At 39.4% G+C, this 22,043-nt stretch overlaps 1 protein-coding gene across 1 annotated transcript; it reads right to left on the minus strand.

Moving 5' to 3' along the window:
* Positions 1-20,470: 20,470 nt before the first annotated feature.
* On the minus strand, positions 20,471-21,139 carry LOC147618975 (late embryogenesis abundant protein D-19-like). Its single transcript, XM_086774387.1, has 2 exons — positions 20,999-21,139; positions 20,471-20,793 (listed from the first exon to the last, which is right to left on the minus strand). The coding sequence occupies exons 1-2, from the start codon at positions 21,137-21,139 to the stop codon at positions 20,611-20,613; spliced, it is 324 nt and encodes a 107-aa protein (XP_086630513.1). The 3' UTR covers positions 20,471-20,610.
* Between the last annotated feature and the right edge of the window lie 904 nt (positions 21,140-22,043).

Raw genomic sequence — 22,043 nt, forward strand, 5'->3', positions numbered from 1 at the left:
CAGGAGTCAAGCGGGGTCCAATGCAGCATTTTTGGTACCTCGCACATTGTGGATTCGGGGGACTCTCGAGCGGGGGCTTGAAGTCCAGGACACACAGATAGATAAAAATACAAAAATATGCATAGTTGTAATGGGTTAGACACTGACTTTGCTCATGGGTGGCTATAAAGCAAGGTTAAGACCTCCCGCTTTCTTTTGTCTTAGTTGTAGGCACTTGTTGGAGAATATAATAAACATGATACAAAGGCACTCCCTTCTAGTTCGAAAATCAATTGACGAGGACGTCAATTCCATAAAGGGGGGGTGTATGTGAGGAGTGGGATTTTTGGGATTTCTATCTAGCCTCACGTGGTGCTCTCGAGGTATACTTTGATTGCACCAAAAATCATGCATCTATATGGGGAAGTGTAAGGAGCGGCGACACATGGACCCATATCTAGGCACACTAGAACGCACTCACGCACCGGGTAGGCACATTAGGCCTCCCGGGTTGCGGGGTTAATAGGTGCCATGTGCCCCGGGGGATGCCCTCCCCACCTGACGGTGATCGTGCCGAAGTGGAAATGGAACCGACGGAAGGAAAAACGGTGGAAACGGCAAAGTCGCCGGGATGGTGAGCCGTGTCGAGCCGACGGGATGGTGAGCCGTGTCGAGCCGACGGGCCGATGAGGCCGGGCCGGTTAGATCATGGATTCGAGATGGATGGATGGACCTGAGACCGGATGGACCCGAGACCGCAAGGCCATGGAGCCGGGCCGGGGATACACGAGACGGGTGTGACCCGACAAGGTTATATCGCGCTATGACGTGCTCAACGGCCGATGGAGCCGAGCTATATCACATATATGCATCATGGGACGCATTGCGGCCCGATGTCCGTGACCCCGATCATGGGGCGCGTGACAATAGACAAACTTATAGATGCGTTTATAGACATGAGTATAGACGCCCCCGTAACTTACACATCTATTCTTGCTTTATTTATGGAGCAAAAAGGTTATAGATGCTATAACCCTACCACTCGTGAGACACGAGTAAGCAGAGATGTTGTCTTCGATGAGATGAGTAGCTGTTATGCACCAATAGTGAAGGCAACAAAAGATGCAAATGTAAGAAGTGCTGATGTTGCACCACATGTAGAGCAGCAATCACAGGTGCTGAGGGGTGCTTGTAGGATCAGGGTGCCCAATTTCATCCACTCAGGCACCCTACAAACAGTAAAAAAATAGGCATATGTTTACATTTAGTGGCTAATCTCTTCTAGCTAACGAAGGAATTTCCTTTGAATTTCTTTTGTTGGAACATCACATGCAAAGTTGGAAATATAGTTACATAATCTGATTAAGCATTAGATAGTCAAAAGTCCTCATTTCCTTAGGTATAAAGTTAATGTATACACCCTATCAAAAATTTCGATTGATTCCATAAAATGCTAATATCTTTTACATATAAACTTATATGAGATTCCCACTTTGGACCTTAGATCTTCATATAATATAGAGCTTAACTTGATTTTTGAAAAACTTTTAAACCATTTGTCTATTTTCTTTAAATATTTCAAGGTCTTTAAAGTGTTATAATATATGTCACTTTTTGTACCCACAATAACTACCACTTAAAATGCTCAATCTTGTAGGTCAAAAGAGTGGTAGATAGTGAGACATTAGTAGAATGTCGTGGTTAGTCAAAATTGTAAATCCAATGGTTAGATTTTTAATTATCTCTTTTCCTAAATTCTTCCAGGCTATGAGTAGGCTTGTAAATATTAATAATCTAATTAGTAAAATTATATTTTTGATGTAAATCCTCTAAAAACTATAGGGACTAGTGTACTTGTAATGGTGCATCTATGGGAAAAATTTTCTGGATCACCCTAATTATGGAAAGATCATTTTTAATCATTTCATCATATTTGTGATTGATTTTGATTAATTAGATTAATTTATATTAATTTGAGTTATATTAGGTTAATTTGAGTGCATGTGTTTTTTCTATTAGTAGTTGCTTGATTTCATTTGAAATACCTTGCCCCCAGCATTGTCCCAGTCCAGCATAAATTGGACAAAACTGGACACCCTGATCTTGCAACAACCCACATTAAGTGGACCCAGGGAGTCCTCGAGTAGTGGATCCAATTTTAGCCCATGGTCAAGCAGGTTGAGGAATGATGCCGGTACACATGTATCATGGAAAGGGAAGGAAAAGGTAGATCAACCTTTTGTGTGCCAGCTGATTTGTTAGCAGGTCACTCATATGTGGATGGTGAGTCTAGTGGCTCTGAGCAGAGCCTTGATGAGGAGCTTGGCATTTCGTATCTGGTTACTCCTAGTATAAGGAGAACCAGAGCTATTTTGAGGACACCTAGCAGTGATTCAGGTGTACGCAAGTCTACGAGGGTTAGATACCTTGTTTTGTGAGACAGGTTGAGATATGATGGATATACAGCCCACCATTATGCTTACATGGTAAAAGCAATACAAAGGGTTGAGCCCACTTGCTTTGAGCAGGCAATTGAAAATAAGAAATGGTAAGATGCCATGGATGAGGAGATGGCAGCATTGGTGGATGCAAATGCAACATGGGAGTTAGTGCCTTTAACTAAGGAAACAAGGCAATTGGATGTAAGTGGGTTTATAAAGTCAAGCACAATGCTGATGGTTTAGTGAAGAGGTACAAGGCAAGATTGGTTGCCAAGGGCTATGCACAAACTTATGGCATAGACTATGAGGAGACATTAAACCCAGTTGCAAGCATGGCAACCTGAGAGCTGTCATTGCTATGGCTGTAGCGAAGGGTTGGTATTTACATAAAATGGATGTAAAGAATGCTTTCTTGCATGGTGATTTGCAAGAAGAAGTGTACATGATGTAGCCACCAAGTTATGAGAGTGCTGCACATCCAGATTTTGTGTGCAGGTTACGCAAAGCCTTGTATGGCTTGAAGCAGGCACCGAGAGCATGGTCAAGCAAGATCGAGGAGTATCTTGTTACCATTGGACTTCATATATCCAATGTAAATTTTTTACTATATGTGAAAAAGATAGATAGAGGGATCATGCTATTAGTCATCTTTGTCGTGGATGAATTAATTATCACTGGTGGTGATAGTGATGTAGATATACATGATGTCAGGATGCTTTTGAAGCAAAAGTTTGAGATGAAGGATTTGGGTGAGCTGTGGTATTTCTTGGGCATAGAAGTGGTGAGATCACCTCATGGCATTTTGTTATTACAGAGGCAGTATGGCTTGGACATGTTGTCCAAGTATGGTATGATAGGTTGTAAGCCTATTTCAGTGCCATCGGAGCATAACACAAAGCTTTCCGTAGATACAAGTGAGATTTTGGAGAACCCCACTACATACAGACGCATAGTGGGCAGTTTGATCTACATGACCATTACAAGGCCAAACTTGGGCTATGCTGTTAGACTTGTGAGTCAGTTTATGCAAGCCCCTGGTAAGCCACACTTGGATGCGACTAGATGGATCCTCAGGTACATAAAGTCCAGAGTTGATTATGGACTTTTCTATGAGGCTGGTACAGAGATACAGTTGCATGGGTACACAAATGTTGATTGGGATAGTAGTATGTAGATAGGAGATCTATCAGTGGTTTTATGTTCTCATTTTGGAGTGTTGTTGTGCATTAGAGCGCAATAAGAAGCAGCCAACAGTTGCCTTGTTGAGTACAGAGGCAGAGTACAGGGGTGCTGCTATGGCAACTTGTGAGGTAGCTTGGTTTTAGAAGCTACTTGGTGACATGGGAGAGCCCGTGGATAGGGAAGTTATCATATATTGTGACAACATGAGAAGCATATAGTTGGCTAGCAACCCAGTATATCATGCTAGAACGAAGCACATTGAGGTGCATTATCACTTTGTGAGGGAAAAGGTTCTAGCAAGAGATGTAGATTTGGTATATGTCAGCACACAGAGGATCAGACGGTTGACATCTTCACGAAGGCATTGGGCACAAAGAAGCTCCACAGGTTTAGGATCTTACTTGGAGTGCAGTGTGTGGAGTTGACCTCGAGGGGGAGTGTTGAGCTAACAAGCTCAACTAGTGCTATGACGGAAATTGATGACCCACCTCGGTGATAGCTTCCGCATCTACACCACTGGTATGGCTGGTGAGATTATGGGTGAAATCAATCCATGCTTTACCAGGTTTCATCTCACTGGAGATACTAAACTCTAGTGGAAACAATGGTGTCGAGATAAGGGGTCACTCAAAGTCGAGATAAGGGGGTCACTCAAAGTCGAGATAAGGGGGTCCAAACCGACATTAACCAAGTTGTGAAGGACCGCTACCTTCCCTTATCTCATGAATCCATTATGATGAATGATTTCTTCAGCCTCAAGCAGCTCATCTTAACTCTGGAGGAATACTACTAAAAACTTTTCACACTTCACAAATATTCTCCACCTATGATAACCACCCAATAGGTGGCCCTTTTTTGCCAAGGGTTGAATGAGCCCCTAGACTCTTGCCTTGAAGCAATGAGACCGACCACTTTGCAAGATTCCCTTACCCAAGACAAACCATTGGTAAAGAGTGGTCAAGTCAAGAAGAGATTCCATCTTGAATCTAACCCAAGGGAATGATTTCAAAGGAGTTTTGAGATTTTGGTGTCTGGTCAAGACCCGACACTTATGAACCACCTAGTCGGCCAGTCTGAAGCGCGCAACTAATGCAACTATGCCCAATGCAATCAGCCAATGTTGCCACATTAAGCTACCTATTTGCCTAAGCTTGGGAAGGCAAGCAAGTTAGTTCCTAGGCCATTCCTAGGTCGTCATGATTCCAGACAGGAGTTCACATCGAGACATGAAAGCCATTAACATGGAATGGATGCAGAATAGACAGAACTATGTAGAGAGTAGAATAGAGACAAGTTAGAGAACAACCCATGTGACATCCTTCAGTATTAGCTTGAACTCTCAATGGTATTATACATTGGCAAAACCCTTAGCTCATGAACTCTTAGCTCCCTAGTCCCTCGGTTCTCTATCCTCTAATCCACACATGTGGGAATAATCCCCTTTGCTCCTTACATCCATCTAAGTATTGTTAGTTGGAAACCATTACAAGGTTGTTACAAAGTAAAAAAAGCTTAACCCATAATAGTTTGTTACACAATAGGACAATGTGGGCGGCAACCAAACGGGGTGGTTGGCTGCCAACACTTAGCGATCACGGTGGACGCTGCATGAACAAGCAAAGCCCACAGTTGTTGCTCTGAAAATTTTTAAAATTTTTTGGATTTGGATTGCCTTTGTTTCTAGACCATGTCATCCAAACAACTACAGCACGTTCCATCTGCCTTCTTCCAATTCAGCCTCTATTGCAATGCCCCCTGATACAAACTTTATTGGGTCTTCTTGGGCATACCTAGGCTCATAGGCTCTTTCTTGTTCCTCACCTTAGCATGCCTGAGCCATGTCCTTTTGTCTTCCCATCTAAACTGCACATCGATGGGTAGTGCCTCCGGGTACTTCTCTTTGGCACTTTTCATAGCATTTACCACCATGTCGGCTGCAAAAGCATGGGGCTCTTTCTATTCTGAAGTGATGGCATTGTCTTCAAAGATGGTTTGCTTAGGCTCTCTTGGCCCTCTTCCCCTGCCTCGGCCACCCATACGTTGGTCTTCCAGATGGTTCTAATCTTGGAATTCCCTTTTCTCAATTTTCTATAGGGGCACTAGCAGTGTTGCTCTTTGAATGATCCATTGTGTGAGATCCCTACCCTCTCTGCGCATCGCATTTTGGAGGGCTAGCAGCAGAAGTAGCAACCTCTTGTGCAGGACAGAGCTTCCCACTCGGGGCCTTGCCCCCACGAAAGTCTGGAAAAGAGACTAATCTGGCAGCTCTCATCCACAGAATCAAACCCGGAAAAAACTTCCCTCACCCAAAAAGCATAGGCGATTCCTCCAGGAAAATCTTCTAACGTAGTCAAGGGCCTTAACTATCCTCTGTATTCTAACCAAACTCGTGGGTCACATGGTTGAATTAAAGGAGGAACTTGCACTTGGTTCATAGAGACCAATACTTTCTTCCCCAACAAAGAGGCACATCCGTTGATTCTTTTCCATAGAACAAGGATTATCCTGTGACTTACTTTAACTACCGTAACTTGAACAAAATTGAATTTTATTATAGGAATCCATCCAACTAGCCTAACCCCATCCAATCCCATGGGTTAGCCAACCGCCCACAAACCACTGTATTGATAGGATCCATTATAAAAATTTGGTTATGTTTTGTCCCAGGTACTAGGGAAAAGAGTTCCCAGGTCCCCTAGCCGGCTCTCATGCAAAAATTAAATAGACACACCACTTACACACACCCAATATGCCTTTTCTTAGACTCAACTATCTCCAAAATAGCATTGTAATAAAACCACAGTGTTTCCATCTTAATCCTGAGTATTCCAGTTCCAAGTCCAATTTCCAATCATTCCTTCCTCGACGTACCTATGGCATCATTGGCAACTAGAACACTCACCACCTGCTCACTCAGGGGCCTTTTTGATAGTTCCTAGCCCATAGTACCTAGGAATATAATCACATAAAATCCATATGGACTCTCTGTTGAAGATCAACTAGATCAACCAACAAGATCCATGTAAAAGATCCCTGAATTCATTCATTGAAGACCAACAAGGCCAAACAACCAGATCCATGCCCGTGTTTAGAAAAAAAAGTCCAACTCATTTTCTTCCTCGACGCACGCATGGGTATCCTGGGTGACCTAGAGCCCGAGCACTCTCTAGGCTCCTTCGTAGATGACCTAGTGCTTCACTCATAGGCCGCTTCCTTGGTCCCTCATCCACCGTACCAGAAGCTCACCATTTTAATCGAACCGAGGTCGGTCAAGACCTTGGCCGATCTTGCCACCTGAGACATCCTTCTTTGACTCTCCGCCAGCTCTTGCAACATTTTCACTTGGGTCCCACGACCTCATTCCACAAGATAGTCAAAATTCTTTTCCCAACATTCTTGATGTAAAACAATCTTTAAAAAATAGGTTTCACATACAATTGCAATTTCCAAATAAAATTTTCATATTTCCTCATTACACATCCTTTCACATCATTCCTTATCATCTCTCATCGTTCCATATCATTCCACGTCATTTCTCATTATCCCACATATTTCTATATCAATTCAATTCACATCATTTCGCATCTATTCACATGCATTCACATCATCCCACATCAATTCACATCCATTTACATAATCCCACATCAACTCACGTCCATTCACATCATCCCACATCACTTTCACATTCATTCACATCATCCCACATCACTTCCACATTCATTCACATCATCCCACATCAATTTCCACATGCATTCACATCATCCCACATCAATTTCCACATCACTTCCACATCCATTCACATCATCCCACATCACTTCCACATTCATTCACATCATCCCACATCATTTCCACATGCATTCACATCATCCCACATCAATTCACATCTATTCACATCATCCCACATCAATTCACATCTATTCACGTCATCCCACATCAATCCACATCAACCACACATCATCCACACATCACTCCTCATCACTCCACATCAATTCACACATCACTACACACCAATCCACATCATTCTACACCTCAATCCAATTCCCACTAACAAGATGGTCTCTTTTCGCTTTGAGCGAATCAGGTTTGATTATCAACTTTCCTTGATCTAGTTATTAGAATTTTTGTTCCACAATCAACCCGGTTTTAAAAGTACAATTACTCTAATTTTCTCACCACTGAGAGAGCTTCTATGTCTCGGCCATCACTTGGCTTAGTTTAAAGGTTACTTTTTCTCGACTCAATCCAATGAAGTCTAAATTTTCGTTCTCTTTTGGATCCTTGATCCTTTCAATAATTCCAGATTCCTTTCCCAGGGAATCTAGGGATAAGTCAGTCACACAACTATTTATGTATATCCAACTACGCATGTTTCTGGTCTTTTCTCTGGGAAATCCTTTTTTCATTCAGAATGTACCCAAGATTCTATTTTTTGAGAATCTAGATATATATTTCATTTTTCCAAAAGTTAAATATGTTCGTGATTCCTCTTTCTTATTAAAATTTATCCATGATTTCTCGATGCATTCCAATAAGTATTTTCTCATTTTTTCCTCTAATTTTCCAAAATAACAGGTCATGGAAACCCCGCTTTTAACATAAAATATTTATGCACACCTACTAATTCATTTTTATCTAAATGAATTATATTCATAATCATTTCCATAATTTCTCATAAATTGAATGAATCTAGAAAATTTATGCATACCCTTCTTTATTTTTTTGACAAATGAATAATGCTCAAAACTGCACTTTTAGCATTATATTTATCATGCATAAATTCATTCTCTAATGATATAAATTTTTCCATAGCTTCCCTACATTTTCTATGAAATGACAATACTCAAAATTTCACTTTTAATATAAAAAATATTTATGCATAAATTTCATTTCCTAAAGAAAAAGATTTCACCATAACTTCCCCATATTTTCTATGAAATGAGAATGCTTAAAATTTCACTTTTATCATAAAATTTAATCATGCAAAAAAAATCATTTTTTAATAATAAAAATTCTACGGTAGTTTTCTTGCATTTTCTATGAAATAATAATACTCAAAGTTCCTCTTTTAGAATAAAAATTATTTATGCATAAACCTTCATTTTCTACTGGAATTTTTTACCATAACTTTCTCTCATTTTCTATGAATAAAAAATGGTAAAAATAACACTTTTAACTTAAAAATTAGTTTATGCATAAACCTAAATTTAAACATAAACATAGTTACATTTAAGTACCTTGTTTATTTAAGAAAATAAATACCCAATTATGACTTCTACATGAAAATAATTATAAGAATGTTAGCACAAGCTCTCTTTCACTTTAGAATGAATAAATATGAATTTTCTTAACATAAAACAAACATAAATGAGTTAGCCCTCATTTTAATTAGATGAAAAATCATAAAAATGCTTAATCTCCATCTCTAGCTTGTTAGGCCTAGATTTTTGGTTAAGAAGATGAGATTAGGACTAAGATCTATCCTTCCAATAAGGATTAATCCATAAAGATGAGTATTCTTACGAAAGGAGAGATTTACAAATGAAAAATATTCCATTTTTAAGCATAAAAGATTAGAATTAATCCATTTAAACAATATAAATCAATAAAAGCATGGTTTTAAGAAGAAACCATGGATTAAAATGCTTCCAGCATTAGAGGGGTTGGGAAGAAAATTACCATTTAGAAGAGGGTAAAACATCATTGTTTTAGGCTTACCCTTGGTTCTTGGCTTGATTCTTTGGGAAATGTGAAGCCCTCAACAAAGAAGCTTGGCCACCAAGTAAAAGTCCAAGAGAAGGAGATGATTAGTGAAGCCCCAAAACTTCATAATTGAGAGGCAAGGCAGAGAGATAATAGAAATATACTAAACTGAAAATTTCACTAGCATAGAGTTACTCCCATATGAAAATAAAAAGGATTGGGGGTGTATTTATAGGTGAGGGAGGCCACCAACCAAGTCCAACTAAGATCTAGAGGCTTCCAGCTTTAGTTTGATCCATTTTAGACAAGTTTTAGACTAGTTTTGCCCACTTTTTGAAGAAGAGAGATAAAATATCTAGCCACTTTATGATATTTTTGAATTAAAAAATGCCCCCTTGATGTGATTTCTAGGCACCTCCTTCATGAGCCCCCTTCCCCCTTCCTAAGGTGTCAAAATTCTAATTTTAACTAATAAACCCGGTACTAGTCAACTCTTCATCTTATGTGAGAATTTACTCATTTTTGGGGGATTTTCTTTTCTCTTTGCATTTTTGTTATTACAACACTTGGATTAATCCTATTGGCCCTTTAGAACACTCTTTCAACCTTAATTAAAAAAAATTTAAAATTATGCACCCCTAGGCCAAGATGTCTAATACACATATTCAATTAATTTCCAATGCACATTGGAAAACTCTTTTTAAACTTCTGTTTCAGGGGATCTCTTCCTATTGACTGGGAGAAAATGCTTATCCAAAAATATTTCAAAACTGTATTACCTCCCTCTATAATATTTTCTCTCTCTAAACCAAAATAGGGTCAAACAAGATCTTTTTTCATTTCTGAGGGGGGGATGATTACAAGAGACTGAAGGGGAGGTTCTTACATATTTTCATCTCAAAATCTAGAGAGAGGAATCTTACACGTTATCTCCTCACATGGATCCACGAGTCATAAGAGCCCACTGCTCCCCCCCCACCACGGGGGAAGGGCTTTGGTTGTGTCGTCCTGGTGCTACCACGGAGCTGCTTTGGCCCTCACCTGCCACTCAAATTCCACCTTCCTAAAAGACAAGAGATAGCTAGGGTTGAGAGAAAGAAGGCAAGTATGACAACAGATCTTAGCAAAAAGAGAGTGTTGGAAGCATAGCGTAGCAGAGAGTTTTTGCACAATAGAGAAATGCAAATTAAGTGTTCAATAGAGAAAGTGTTGTAATTTTCAATCATGTCGTGGTGCACGTTTCCCCTTGGTATGGCCATAACTGCCTAATATCTCCATGATTCTCCCTAATACTTTTTAAATTATGTCTATGAGTGGGTGGGTGGCATGAGCCGCAAGGTCATTAATGGCCAGGTTGAGGTGGGGCAAAAGTGACGTGATGCCTCTCCCTTTTCATCCATGCATCCTTTTTCGGAGCATCAACATCAATTTTCCTGCCACCTCCATGTTGTTTGTGTAAAACCTGGAGTTTTACATAGTTTCCTTTAAATACTTTGAACCTTAGTCTTTCACCTAAGATTTGAGGTAATATCATTTTGAAACTTATTTATAGATGTAATCGTCTTGAATCGTGCATTATGCACAGTTAGTAACTTATTTATAGATGTAATTGTCTTGAATCGTGCATTATGCATTATGCACAGTTAGTAACTAAATTCTAGGCATCTCTTGTCTTCATGTTTTGTAGGTTTGTCTCATTCTTTAAGAGTCTGTTTCCTGATATACTGTAATGCTGAATTATGTAGAAAATGAAGGTTTATGAAAAATTTCAGGTCTTTTGTAACATGAAATAATGATGGTGATATGTGGGAAGTGTTTGAAGCTTGTTTTCTGTAATGTCAGATGTTTGTGCGATGATTATTTGGGGTTGAGTTTAGCCTCAACCATTTTGGTGATCCTGTCGTTTCACATGCCTAGTAGCTTTCTCTATGGGAGGGAGATAGCAATTATGTGCAAGGCTGAAAAGATGGATGAATGGCTCTAGGAATTTAGCAATTGGGTTACTGATGAGGAAGAGGAATATACAGCCTAAGGAGAAGTATTTCTAAGGGAGCAGTTTCCTCATTTGCTTGTGGATGTGATTCAACATATATGGGTAATCGTTTGGAAAAAACAAAGGAAAAAGGGTTCCATAAGAAATGGGTCCGAAAAGACTTACTCCAAGCACAAGGATACTACCAAGGCAATACGGCAATATGGGTACCCAAACCCCACTTAGTGGCCAACACCACAAGCAATTTAAGTCTTAAAAGAGGGAGTAGTAAAAGCATACAACATCAACTCCCAACCCAAGAAGGAACCTCATAAACCTTTATGTGGAGAAAAAAGACAACTCAACAAAATGGATTGGGAATTGCCAAAACAATGACAATAGCCACTCCGGTCACAGAATTAAACAATGAAGCTAAAGGTAGAAACAAAGAAGTTCAGCAAAGGGACACTGATAGAAGCCCTCCACCACAAGACACAGTAACAAAATTGCTAAGTTGGGTGGAAGGAAAAAATAAAAACTCCCACATAGAACTAAAATGACTGCAACAACAAGTACCCAAAAGTGCCCAGGTGTCACCTTGGTTCTCGTGGTGGTGGCAATAAAATAGGAAGGTATCCAATGGTTACACAATGTGGCTACAGGGTAATCAGCATATCATTCACTCATTTTGTGCATGTTTGACTACTTGAGCATGAAGAAAAAAGGAGAAGATATCGATCTTGTGCATTCATGATCCAAAAATGTTCACGCCGTGAACCAGTTCAAAAATGTTCACACCGTGAACTAATCCAAAAATGTTCACGCCATGAACTAGTTCAAAAATGTTCATGCCATGAACTGGTTCACAAAAGTTCACGCTGTGAACCAATTCAAAAACGTTCACACCGTGAACTGGTTCACAAAGGTTCATACCGTGAAACAATCATTTCTCTAGGGACCAATCAAACAACGCCACGTGGTTTTCTTCATTAAGGTAGCCACCATGTCCAATGGCTATGTTATAAAATCAAATTTCTTTCCTTTTTTGTCATTTTGCGATGTGTGACCTTTGCTTTTCGATTGCGCTTCCGTTATACTGATCATTGTGCATCTTTCATCCCTGATTTTGGCTATAATTGATTGTCTTCTATCAAGGTGGGAGCACTACAAAAGGCGAGGCCATTATCCATGCTTTTTTCGACACTTTAGAACTAAGCTTTAAATCCTAGAAACGTCAAAATACGTGTTGAAATAGAAATGTCAAAATAAGCACCGATATATGCATCGAAATAAGGGTCGAAATAATTATGTTTTCCACGCTTTTTTCGATGTGCTTTTTGACACTTATTTCAATTGATATTTTGACTCTGATTTTGACTGACATTTCGACTTTGATTTCAACTGACATTTCGACACCGATTTCGGCTAACATTTTGACTCCTATTTCGATGGATGCAGGAAACTTTGCATGCATTTTTTGATGGTTATTTCGACTCGTGCTTGCAGGTATTAATTTTTTGTGGCATAATGGTGCATTTACCTACAGTCTTGTAGCTAGATGTACCATTATGCCAAACTTATAGAGTACCAAAGGAGGCAACTGTACTCTGATGTGAAGAACGAAGCGAATTTGTTGAAAAATTAGAGTACCATAACGTTTTCGACATTACAAAGTACGTACACAATTCACACAAGTGCAAACAATGGCCAAATTATATTGCAAGATGTGAAATTTACATATCAAGCTTTGATGAGATAAGCCAAATTTGCATAAAGTAGTTCCATGAAATTGCATACAAGATCTACAAGCTATACTCGATGACCAAAATTGCATAAAGTAGTTGCATACAAGCTATACAAGCTCAAACAAAGATGTGAGCTCACCAAAATATGTATGTACAAGAGGAAAGACATGGGCAAGGCCACTCTATGCGGAGCCCTCACTCAGGGTCAGGCATTGGTCCCTGTGAAAACCATACAAGACGGTTTTTTTGGTATACAAAACAATGATCTAACATGACATGGTAAAGCAAGTATACAAATCATAAGGTTAAGGTTTGCCGCACTTACCATATCTACAATGGGCCCCCAATTGAGGTTGGTGCCTTCTTGCTTAAGCTTCTCCAAAAGAAAGTACGTGTTATGGCGGTGAGCGATGTCCTCCTCTTCTCTTCTCCCGTTGATGGCCGACCAACCACTTGATTCTAAAAGTACCAAAACAACAAGATAAGTGTTGATACTTACAAAGTAGACATAACACTACATGAAACATACAAGATAAGCGTTGATACTTACAAAGTAGACATGGAATGCGTCCCAACCGCCACTTCCAAGGTGAGAGCTTCCTACGCTCTCCATTTGGGCTTTGGCCGCATCCTCTTGTTGCTTGTAGCGTTGGGAATTTCTTGTATGCTTTCGCTTCTCCTCATTCCAATCCTCGGTGCTCATGTACCAAGGCTTCTCGCCCCTTGCCTTCACTCTCCTAGTCACATCTCCCCGCCAATGTTTCATGACGTTCGCCATGTGGTCCTTTATCCACCTTATGGGGACGACATCACTACTACCAACAGTCAGCTTATACTCATCCTTGATTTGATTTATGACTCTATCTTTCTTATCTTTATCCAACTTTGGCCATAAAGTCATAAAGTCATTTGCAAAGACAATGTGGCAAAGCTCGCGGATGCGGCTCTTCATCTCTTGCTCGACATTATCCAAAACCACATTGCCATTGACAATTGTGTAATATTTTTTCCCATCGTGACGGCGAGTGTGGGTTGTGTGTCGAAACATCGCACGATGATCGTGGAGCGTGAAGTGCTTCTGGCGCTAGATGGAAAAAGATGCTCACGTGGGGGCGGACCCATCCGTGCCCCCACTTGGATAGCAACCGCCTCCACCTCCACTACTCGAACGTTTTCCTCTGCAGTGGAGGAGCGACCTGAGGGAGGGGTTATGGCGGCTCTTTGTGGGGTTTGTATAGGTGAACTAGGGTTAGCGGTGGTGGTGCTACCCGATGGTGCAACCGAAGTGCCCGCCCCTCTCCCAAAATATTGTTGCGGCATCGCTCTTTTGCTCGGGCGTGGCTTGTAAAAAACCCATAAACTGGTCAGGTGACATGCCATATGGAGAGAAGGATGGAGAGTAAGCTGGTGTCTTATCTGAAGTGTGAGACATGTTTCTACACGCACATAACAAAGCCCACATGGACACTTTAAGAAGAGCATACACATGAATTATCCCTCAACATTCATTCATTTATGCATGAGGCCTTATGCATAAAGCTATGCATGAGGCTTATGCATAAAGTATTATGCAACATAAAGCTTATGCATAAAGCATGCATGAGAATTATGCATAAAGCTATGCATGAGGCTTATGCATAAAGCATGCATGAGAATTATGCATAAAGCTTATGCGCAAACCTACAAAGCTATGCATGAGGCCTTATGCATAAAGCTATGCATGAGGCCTTATGCATAAAGCATTATGCATAAGGCTTATGCATAAAGCACTATGCATGAGGCCTTAAGCATAAAACTATGCATGAGGCCTTACGCATAAAGCATGCATGAGGACTTATGCATAAAGTTATGCATGAGGCTCATGCATAAAGCATGAATGAGCATTATGCATATAGCATTATCTATAATGCTTATGTGCAAACCTACAAAACAAATCCCCAGCACCCAAGGGTGCAATAATAATAGAGAAAAGAGAGGAAATATAGAAAAGCACTTACCTATTTTTCGTGATGTTGAAAGAGAGGATTAGAGAACCTACAAAACCAGCAAAAGGGTGAGGAAAGGATTAGTAATGCATACATACAAAAGCTTATCCAAGCCTTATGCAAACTATGCCGCTATGTAAGCCTTATGCTGCAAGCTATTCTAAAGCTTATGCAGAAAAGCATGCATGAGGCCTTATGCATAAGGCTTTAAGCGAGGCCTTATGCATAAAGCATTATGCATGAGGCTTATGCATAAAGCACTATGCAAGCCACACTATCCTAAACTAAATCGTACCACGGCACTATGCATTAAGCATGCATGCATAGATTAATCTCTATGCATGAATTAAACTCTATGCTTAGAGCTTAATGCATGCATAGATTAAGCTCTATGCATGAGCTTAATACATACATAGAGCCTAATCTATGCATATATCTCTATGCATAATGAATGCATGCATATAGCTTAATCTATGCATAATGAATGCATGCATATAGCTTAATCTATGCATTAAGCTCTATGAATAGAGCTTAATGCATAGATTAAGCTCTATGATTAGAGCTCTATACATGCACTAAGCTCTATGCATAGAGGACCTACAAAACAAAACCCCTCTTTTTGGTAGATAAAAATAGAGGGAAGAGAGGATAAAAAGACAGGGAAGAGAGGAAAGCACTTACCTCTTTTGGTGATGTTGAAAGAGAAGATTAGAAGACCTACAAAACCAAAAAAAGGGTGAGGAAAGGATTAGTAATGCATACATATAAAAGCCCTAAGAACCTAATGCATACATACAAAATCAAAAAGAGAGGAAAGAGAGAAAAGAATTTACCTCTTTTTGGTGAAGTTGAAAGAGAGGATTAGAAGACCTACAAAACAAAACAAAAAGTTGAGAAAAGAATTAGTAATACAAAACCCTAAAAGTGTGAATAGAATGGATACACAAGGAGGTTTATCCTTTAACACACACACCAATTTAACAACCAAGAGGAGAGGAAAGGGGAGGGGAGGGGAGGGAGGGCAAAGAAGAAGGTGGAGAAGAGCTTGGGAGAGAGAAAGAACGTGCAAAACAAATGAGAAAGGAAAAAAAAACAAGAAAATAATTACCCATAATTACACACACAAACATTTTACATCACATGTACATGTAACCAAGAGGAGATGGGAGTGAGGGAAAAGGAGGCATACCTGGTGAGGAAGCAAAACACACGCGCACAAAAAAAAACGTTAAAAAAAAGAGAGGTTCTATTTTACTGTAAAAACCTGTGCCATCGATATATGCGTCGAAATAACTGTGGAAAAAAGTATCAAAATCAGGGTGAAAAAAAGCCTTGAAAAGTGCATGGAAAATAGCATGGAAATAAGTGTCGAATAAATAAATTTCCCATGGTGTTTTCGATGGATATTTCGACAATTGCTAATTTTTAGTCAAATTCAAAATCTTTCCAGATCTTGCGCGTGCCCGACATTTCAAATTACCTATCACCGACTACCACCCTCCACAAATACTTAAGGGAGGATTTCCCTCCAAAAATACTTAAGGGAGGATTTCCCTCCAAAAATAAGCATTTGTTTCCCATTTTGCAAATCAATATGGAAACCATGGATGACGCCACACCCTCAAGTTTTGTTGATTTAGAGGAGAAGACACTTTACCCATGTACTCGCTGCAAATACCAAGTGGCTCGATGTCGACGAATTTGCAATGATCATACAAAAAAATGGGAAATATTTTTGGTGGAGCGATTGGAACATTTAATTAGTGGCAATGCGCGCTTCAAGAATGACGAACCAGTGGATATCCGGCGTGAACGATGGAGACCAACAAGAGTATCCACAAATGAGGTGATCCAACAACCCGAGGAACTTGAGGCAGATTCGGAGAAAATACTAGAACATGACATGATAAATGCCTTACACGATGGAATAGAAGATTGATGTTTGGAACACGAAGGGGTAGAAGAAAACACACGATGTGTGGAATACGCTTCCCAAGAAGAGAAACAACTACGCAGGTTTGCTCGTTTTCCACTATATCGTGGAGAACATGTCTGTTTTACGCGCTTGCCTATCCATATTGAACTTGCAATCGATTTTTAAATGGTCTCATATACGAGAGTATCAAAACTTTTTGCGTAAGTGATGATATCATATGCAATTAGTGAGTTATGTACCTTTATATGCATTTTCGTAGCCTAACTATTTTGTGTAACAGCTTATTGGAAACATCAAATATTGCCAGAAGATAATGAGATGCCAGTGGACCATAGTCGAGAAAAAGCAATGTTGCACTCGATTGGCATGTACTACAACACACACCATGCTTGTCCAAATGATTGTATTCTTTATTGACAAGAATGTACAATGTCCGCACTGTGGTACATTGAGATATAGACAAGATGTGCAAGGAGAAAGGGTACCATCAAAATTTTTAGGACACTTTTCCATCATCCCTCGGATTAAAACAATGATCAAGTGCAAATCCATTGTAGGATTGATGACTTGGCACTGTAACACTAGGTCCACGGATGGTGTTATGCATGTGCCTGTAGATTTCCCTGCATGGAAGTACATTGAAGAGAAGTGGGTAGCCTTTTAGGAGGAGGAGACTCACCATATTCGACTCGGACTAGCGATGGATGCAGTGAATCCATTTGGTCTACGAAGTTCATAATGGAGTACATGGCCTATTTGTCTAGTTGACTATAATCTTCCACCATGGCTAGTGATAAAAAAAGGGCATCTTTTATTATCTTTGATAGTTCTTAGAAAGTACAAGGTGAAGAACATGGATGTGTATTTAGTCCCTTTGGTTGAGGAGTTTCGTGTTCTATGGGAGGGCATTGAAGCTCATGATATTTCCAAGAGATTTGGACAATGTGCGCTAACATTGAGAGGAATACTTATGTGGACTATGCATGATTGGCCTGGCTATGGAGAGTGCTCAGGTAATATTGTAGCTTGTTAACATATTATGTTCAGTCATCATGATTGTCATCCAAACTTACGTGCTAAAATCTTTTTTGATGTCCTACAGGGCTTTTAGTGTTAGGGTATAATGGATGCCTATTATGTGGGCCACAACTTGAGGCTCGATACTCAAAGTCTATGAAGAAGATAGTATACGAGGGCCACAAGAAGTATCTCCGAGTGGACCATCCTTTGCGTGAGGGATTTCTAGGGAGGTCTCCTTGCATATGGAAGAGCAGGATTGGAGGATCTTATGGGAGCTGGATCCAACCTATACACCTCCAAGAATGAAGCGTTTATCCATTTTCCATCAACTTCCATACTGGAATTGACCTTTTAGTGAACCATCTTCTTGACCCAATGAACATTTTCAAGAATATAGCCGAGGGAACTAGGATAGCTTAGAACATAATTATCGTTAACAATTATTCACATACTATTTGGAAAAAATTATTCACTCACTTTTAAAAATAGGACAATCAAAATAAACCCATAGATATTTTTAATTTTTCATGACAAAAATTCCTATGGATTCACATTTGGTAGAAATATATTAAAAATGTTATTTATTAAGCTTTTATGTAATTCCAATACCAATTTTTCTTTTTTGGCATAAAAGAATATATTCTAACTCCTCATTGTCACTATCATCGCCTTCAATATCAATAGGAATGTCTCTCTTTTACTATTTCTTTACCTGGTCTATGTGTTTTCTCTTCCTCCATTATTTCAATTGTTTTATTTGTCTTATATAAATTCTCTACTATTTCATCTTCATTAAAGGCATATCTCAAATCGTCAGCTTCATTCTCATTTCTTTTCAATCTTTTAATGAACCAATCTAATCTTGGATGTGAAGCATCAAAATTCTGTTTATTAATAAAAATGGATATCTTTCATTGTTGTGTTGGATGGATATACCATTGTCCTCCATAAAGCATCAACTTTTTGAAGCTCCATTTCTCTTCCTTGATATGGAGTTATCAAATTAGAAGATGGGGTAGTACTTTCATATCTTCATCGTTTTATAAATGGTTGTGCATAAATTATTACCTAAATGATGATTTAAATAAAACTTCCAAAACATCAATGCTATATCAAAAATGTTTGGAGTAAGAAACTCTATTCTTCAAATCATCTGCACCATATTGCATGTAAATTTCTATTCCCATAGAAATATCTTCAGCACTAATATTATATGACTTTTATAATGAGGCTTCTCAAGATCTTTCATACAATAGCCTATCATACCATGAAATGTGTACATATTCTTGTGCCTTAATGTTCTACACATAACAATGCCACCAATGGGATTACTTTTATCAACACAACAAACATGATTGATCACGACAATGTAATAAAAAATACCAAAGTTTCTTTAAATCATCTGTGCATCATATTGCATGTAAATTTCTATTCCCTTAGAAATATCTTCTGTACTAATATTATGTCACACTTTTATAGTAAGGCTTCTAAAGATCTTTCATACAATAGCCTATCATACCATGAAATGTGTGCATGTTCTTCTGCCTTAATGCTCTATACATTACAATTCCACCAATGGGATTATTGTTATCCCATCCAAGATACTTTTGAGTTTATTAATTTTTAACTGCAAGTAGCTTTGGTTAACAAACAGGATCGAGCATGACAATGTAATAGAAAATACAATGAACACAACATTAGATCGTCATCAATTCATGTCAATACAACAAACCACATCAGATCGTCATTAATTCACATCTATCAATTCATTTTAATAATGGTTTATTAAAATCTTTCATACCATGAAATGTGTGCATGTTCTTACATGATCGACCACAACAATGTAACTATTATTCTCGTTAATAATAGAAAATACAACTAACACAACATCAGATCGTCATCAATTTATGCCAATACAACGAACACAATAGATAGAGTAACCACGACAATGTAGCTATTATTATTCTCGTCGTGGGTAGTAGTACAGACATTGATAAACAAGCCAGCATGCATTAAGCTGATATTAGTATTGAGCGAACAAAACTACTTTGTGGGGTAGTAGGACACATTGATAAATAGGTCATCATGTATTGCGCACGAAACTACTCTGCGGTAAAACGTACAACAAGCGAACTAGGATTTAGTATGTCATCATGTATTGCGAACGAAACTACTCTGCAGTAAAACGTACAACAAGCGAACTAGGATTTAATACTAATCAGGATTTAATTTAGTATTAAGCGAACTGTGTTGAAAGTTTTTAAGCGAACTTGTCTGAAAGTTTACTGCAACAGTGAACTTAGATTAGGATTTATTAAGCTATACATATGCTACGCTTGGACGTACAAGAGTGAACCTAGATAAGGATTTATATACATATGCTACTCTTGGACGTGCAGCAGTGAACCTAGATTAGGATCTAAGCTATACATCGATTAGGATCTAATATTAAACGAACCGTCGGAATGTTTACTGCAGCAGTGAAACTAGATCAGGCTTAATAATCAGGATTTATTAAGCTATACCAAATGCTACTCTTGGACATGATTTATTAAGCTATACAGATGCTACTCTTGGACGTGCGGCAGTGAACTTAGATCAGGACTTATTAAGCTATACATATGGACGGCTGCCTATCGCAGGTTCTCTTCTACTCTCTGGTTTTGTACTTGGACTCGTCGATGTCGATGCCCTTCTCGCGGGCCGCCGCCTCCTCGGCGCTCATGTCCTTGCGGGCGAGGCCGCCTTTGCGCCCCATCTCCTGGTATCCCTCACTGCCGATCTGCTCCGCCCGTGTTTCTCCGCCCTTGCGCCCGCCTTCGATAATGCGTCGCTGCAGTGCAAACAACCCACAATATTTTGCAGCTTAACTCTGCCATTGATACTACGCACACGATAGTGTTAACAACGCAACAGTACTCAAACAACGCATGCAAATAGCATGCAAGGACGCGCAAATGAAACCCTAAAACAACGTTAAACGTAGTCATCAATACAAAGTAGAACAGGCAAATAATGAACCTGTAAGAACAATATACCTGTGACTCCTCGGGTAAACCTCCCTTCTCCTGAGCAATATCCTTCTCGGACGGATCGTACTCGCCGCGAGTACCATCACCCTTCGTGAGCCCCCCCTTGGTACCTCCATATCTCACCCGTGCTTGGGCCTCCTCCGACATTTTATCAGAAGACATCCTTCAATTCGCTGATAAATGCAAAATCACACAACAATGCAGAGAGAATTGCACTAGCTTTGGCTGCCTCAGTTGTTGCAGTGATTTGCTAACCCAAGTCACCCCCGCCGCCTTTTATAGCACTGATAAAGCTCGCCTGTGGAGCCCACGGATAGCGTTTAGAAACTGCTACGTGTAGTGTGTACTACTTGCTCCACATGTAAAATCGACCGATTGCTTCGTTACTCTACGTGTTCACATGTTTCAACTTACACCTTGCTTCTTCTACAACGTCCCTCTTAATCTAACACTTGGTTTTATGGTAATGTTACTATTACAAAGACGACCCAATGACCGACCCTAACCTTTCTAACACGAGGAATTTAACCCCTTAGTTAGTAGTAATATAACAACTCTGGTTTTACATGTCCAGAAATATAAAATATACTCGATTAATAAATGACCCCCATGTATGCATAGGAAATGAGCTAAAAAGAATAGGGAAATTCGGCAACATCTTTGGTGTGCAAAATGTAAGTAGATGTATAATGCAAGAGATGTGTGCAATGCATGTTAACTTAACGCTAGAACATATGTTTATGTAAAACGTGTCCCTTGACAAAGTTAATAGCATAGTCTGTAGAATGTTCATTGAATCCAATTGAGAAAGATAACTTACTTCTTTTGCATCCCCAGGAAGTGTGGAGATATTGTGGGAGAGGTGGAGAGAATCAAGCAAAAGAGGTGGAGTGAATCAAGGAGAAATCAGTGGGATTAGATGCTTGGATGTAAACTCTATAAATTGAGGCATTGGCCTAATGAGAGTTTGCTAGTTTTTGATTATCCATGCCTACATTAAGCTATTAGTTAATTACTCACTAATTAGTTAATTACTCACTAATCACATCTT

The sequence above is a fragment of the Cibotium barometz genome, chromosome 34 (genome assembly GCF_041138505.1).
Source record: "Cibotium barometz isolate CiBa-2024 chromosome 34, ASM4113850v1, whole genome shotgun sequence".
Classification (NCBI taxonomy): Eukaryota; Viridiplantae; Streptophyta; class Polypodiopsida; order Cyatheales; family Cibotiaceae; genus Cibotium; species Cibotium barometz.

Coding starts and splice junctions, on each gene's coding strand:
- LOC147618975 (XM_086774387.1), bottom strand. CDS start 21,139: ATGTCGGAGGAGGCCCAAGCACGGGTGAGATATGGAGGTACCAAGGGG. Junction 20,794..20,998: donor GTTTACCCGAGGAGTCACAG/GTATATTGTTCT, acceptor TTTGCACTGCAG/CGACGCATTATCGAAGGCGG.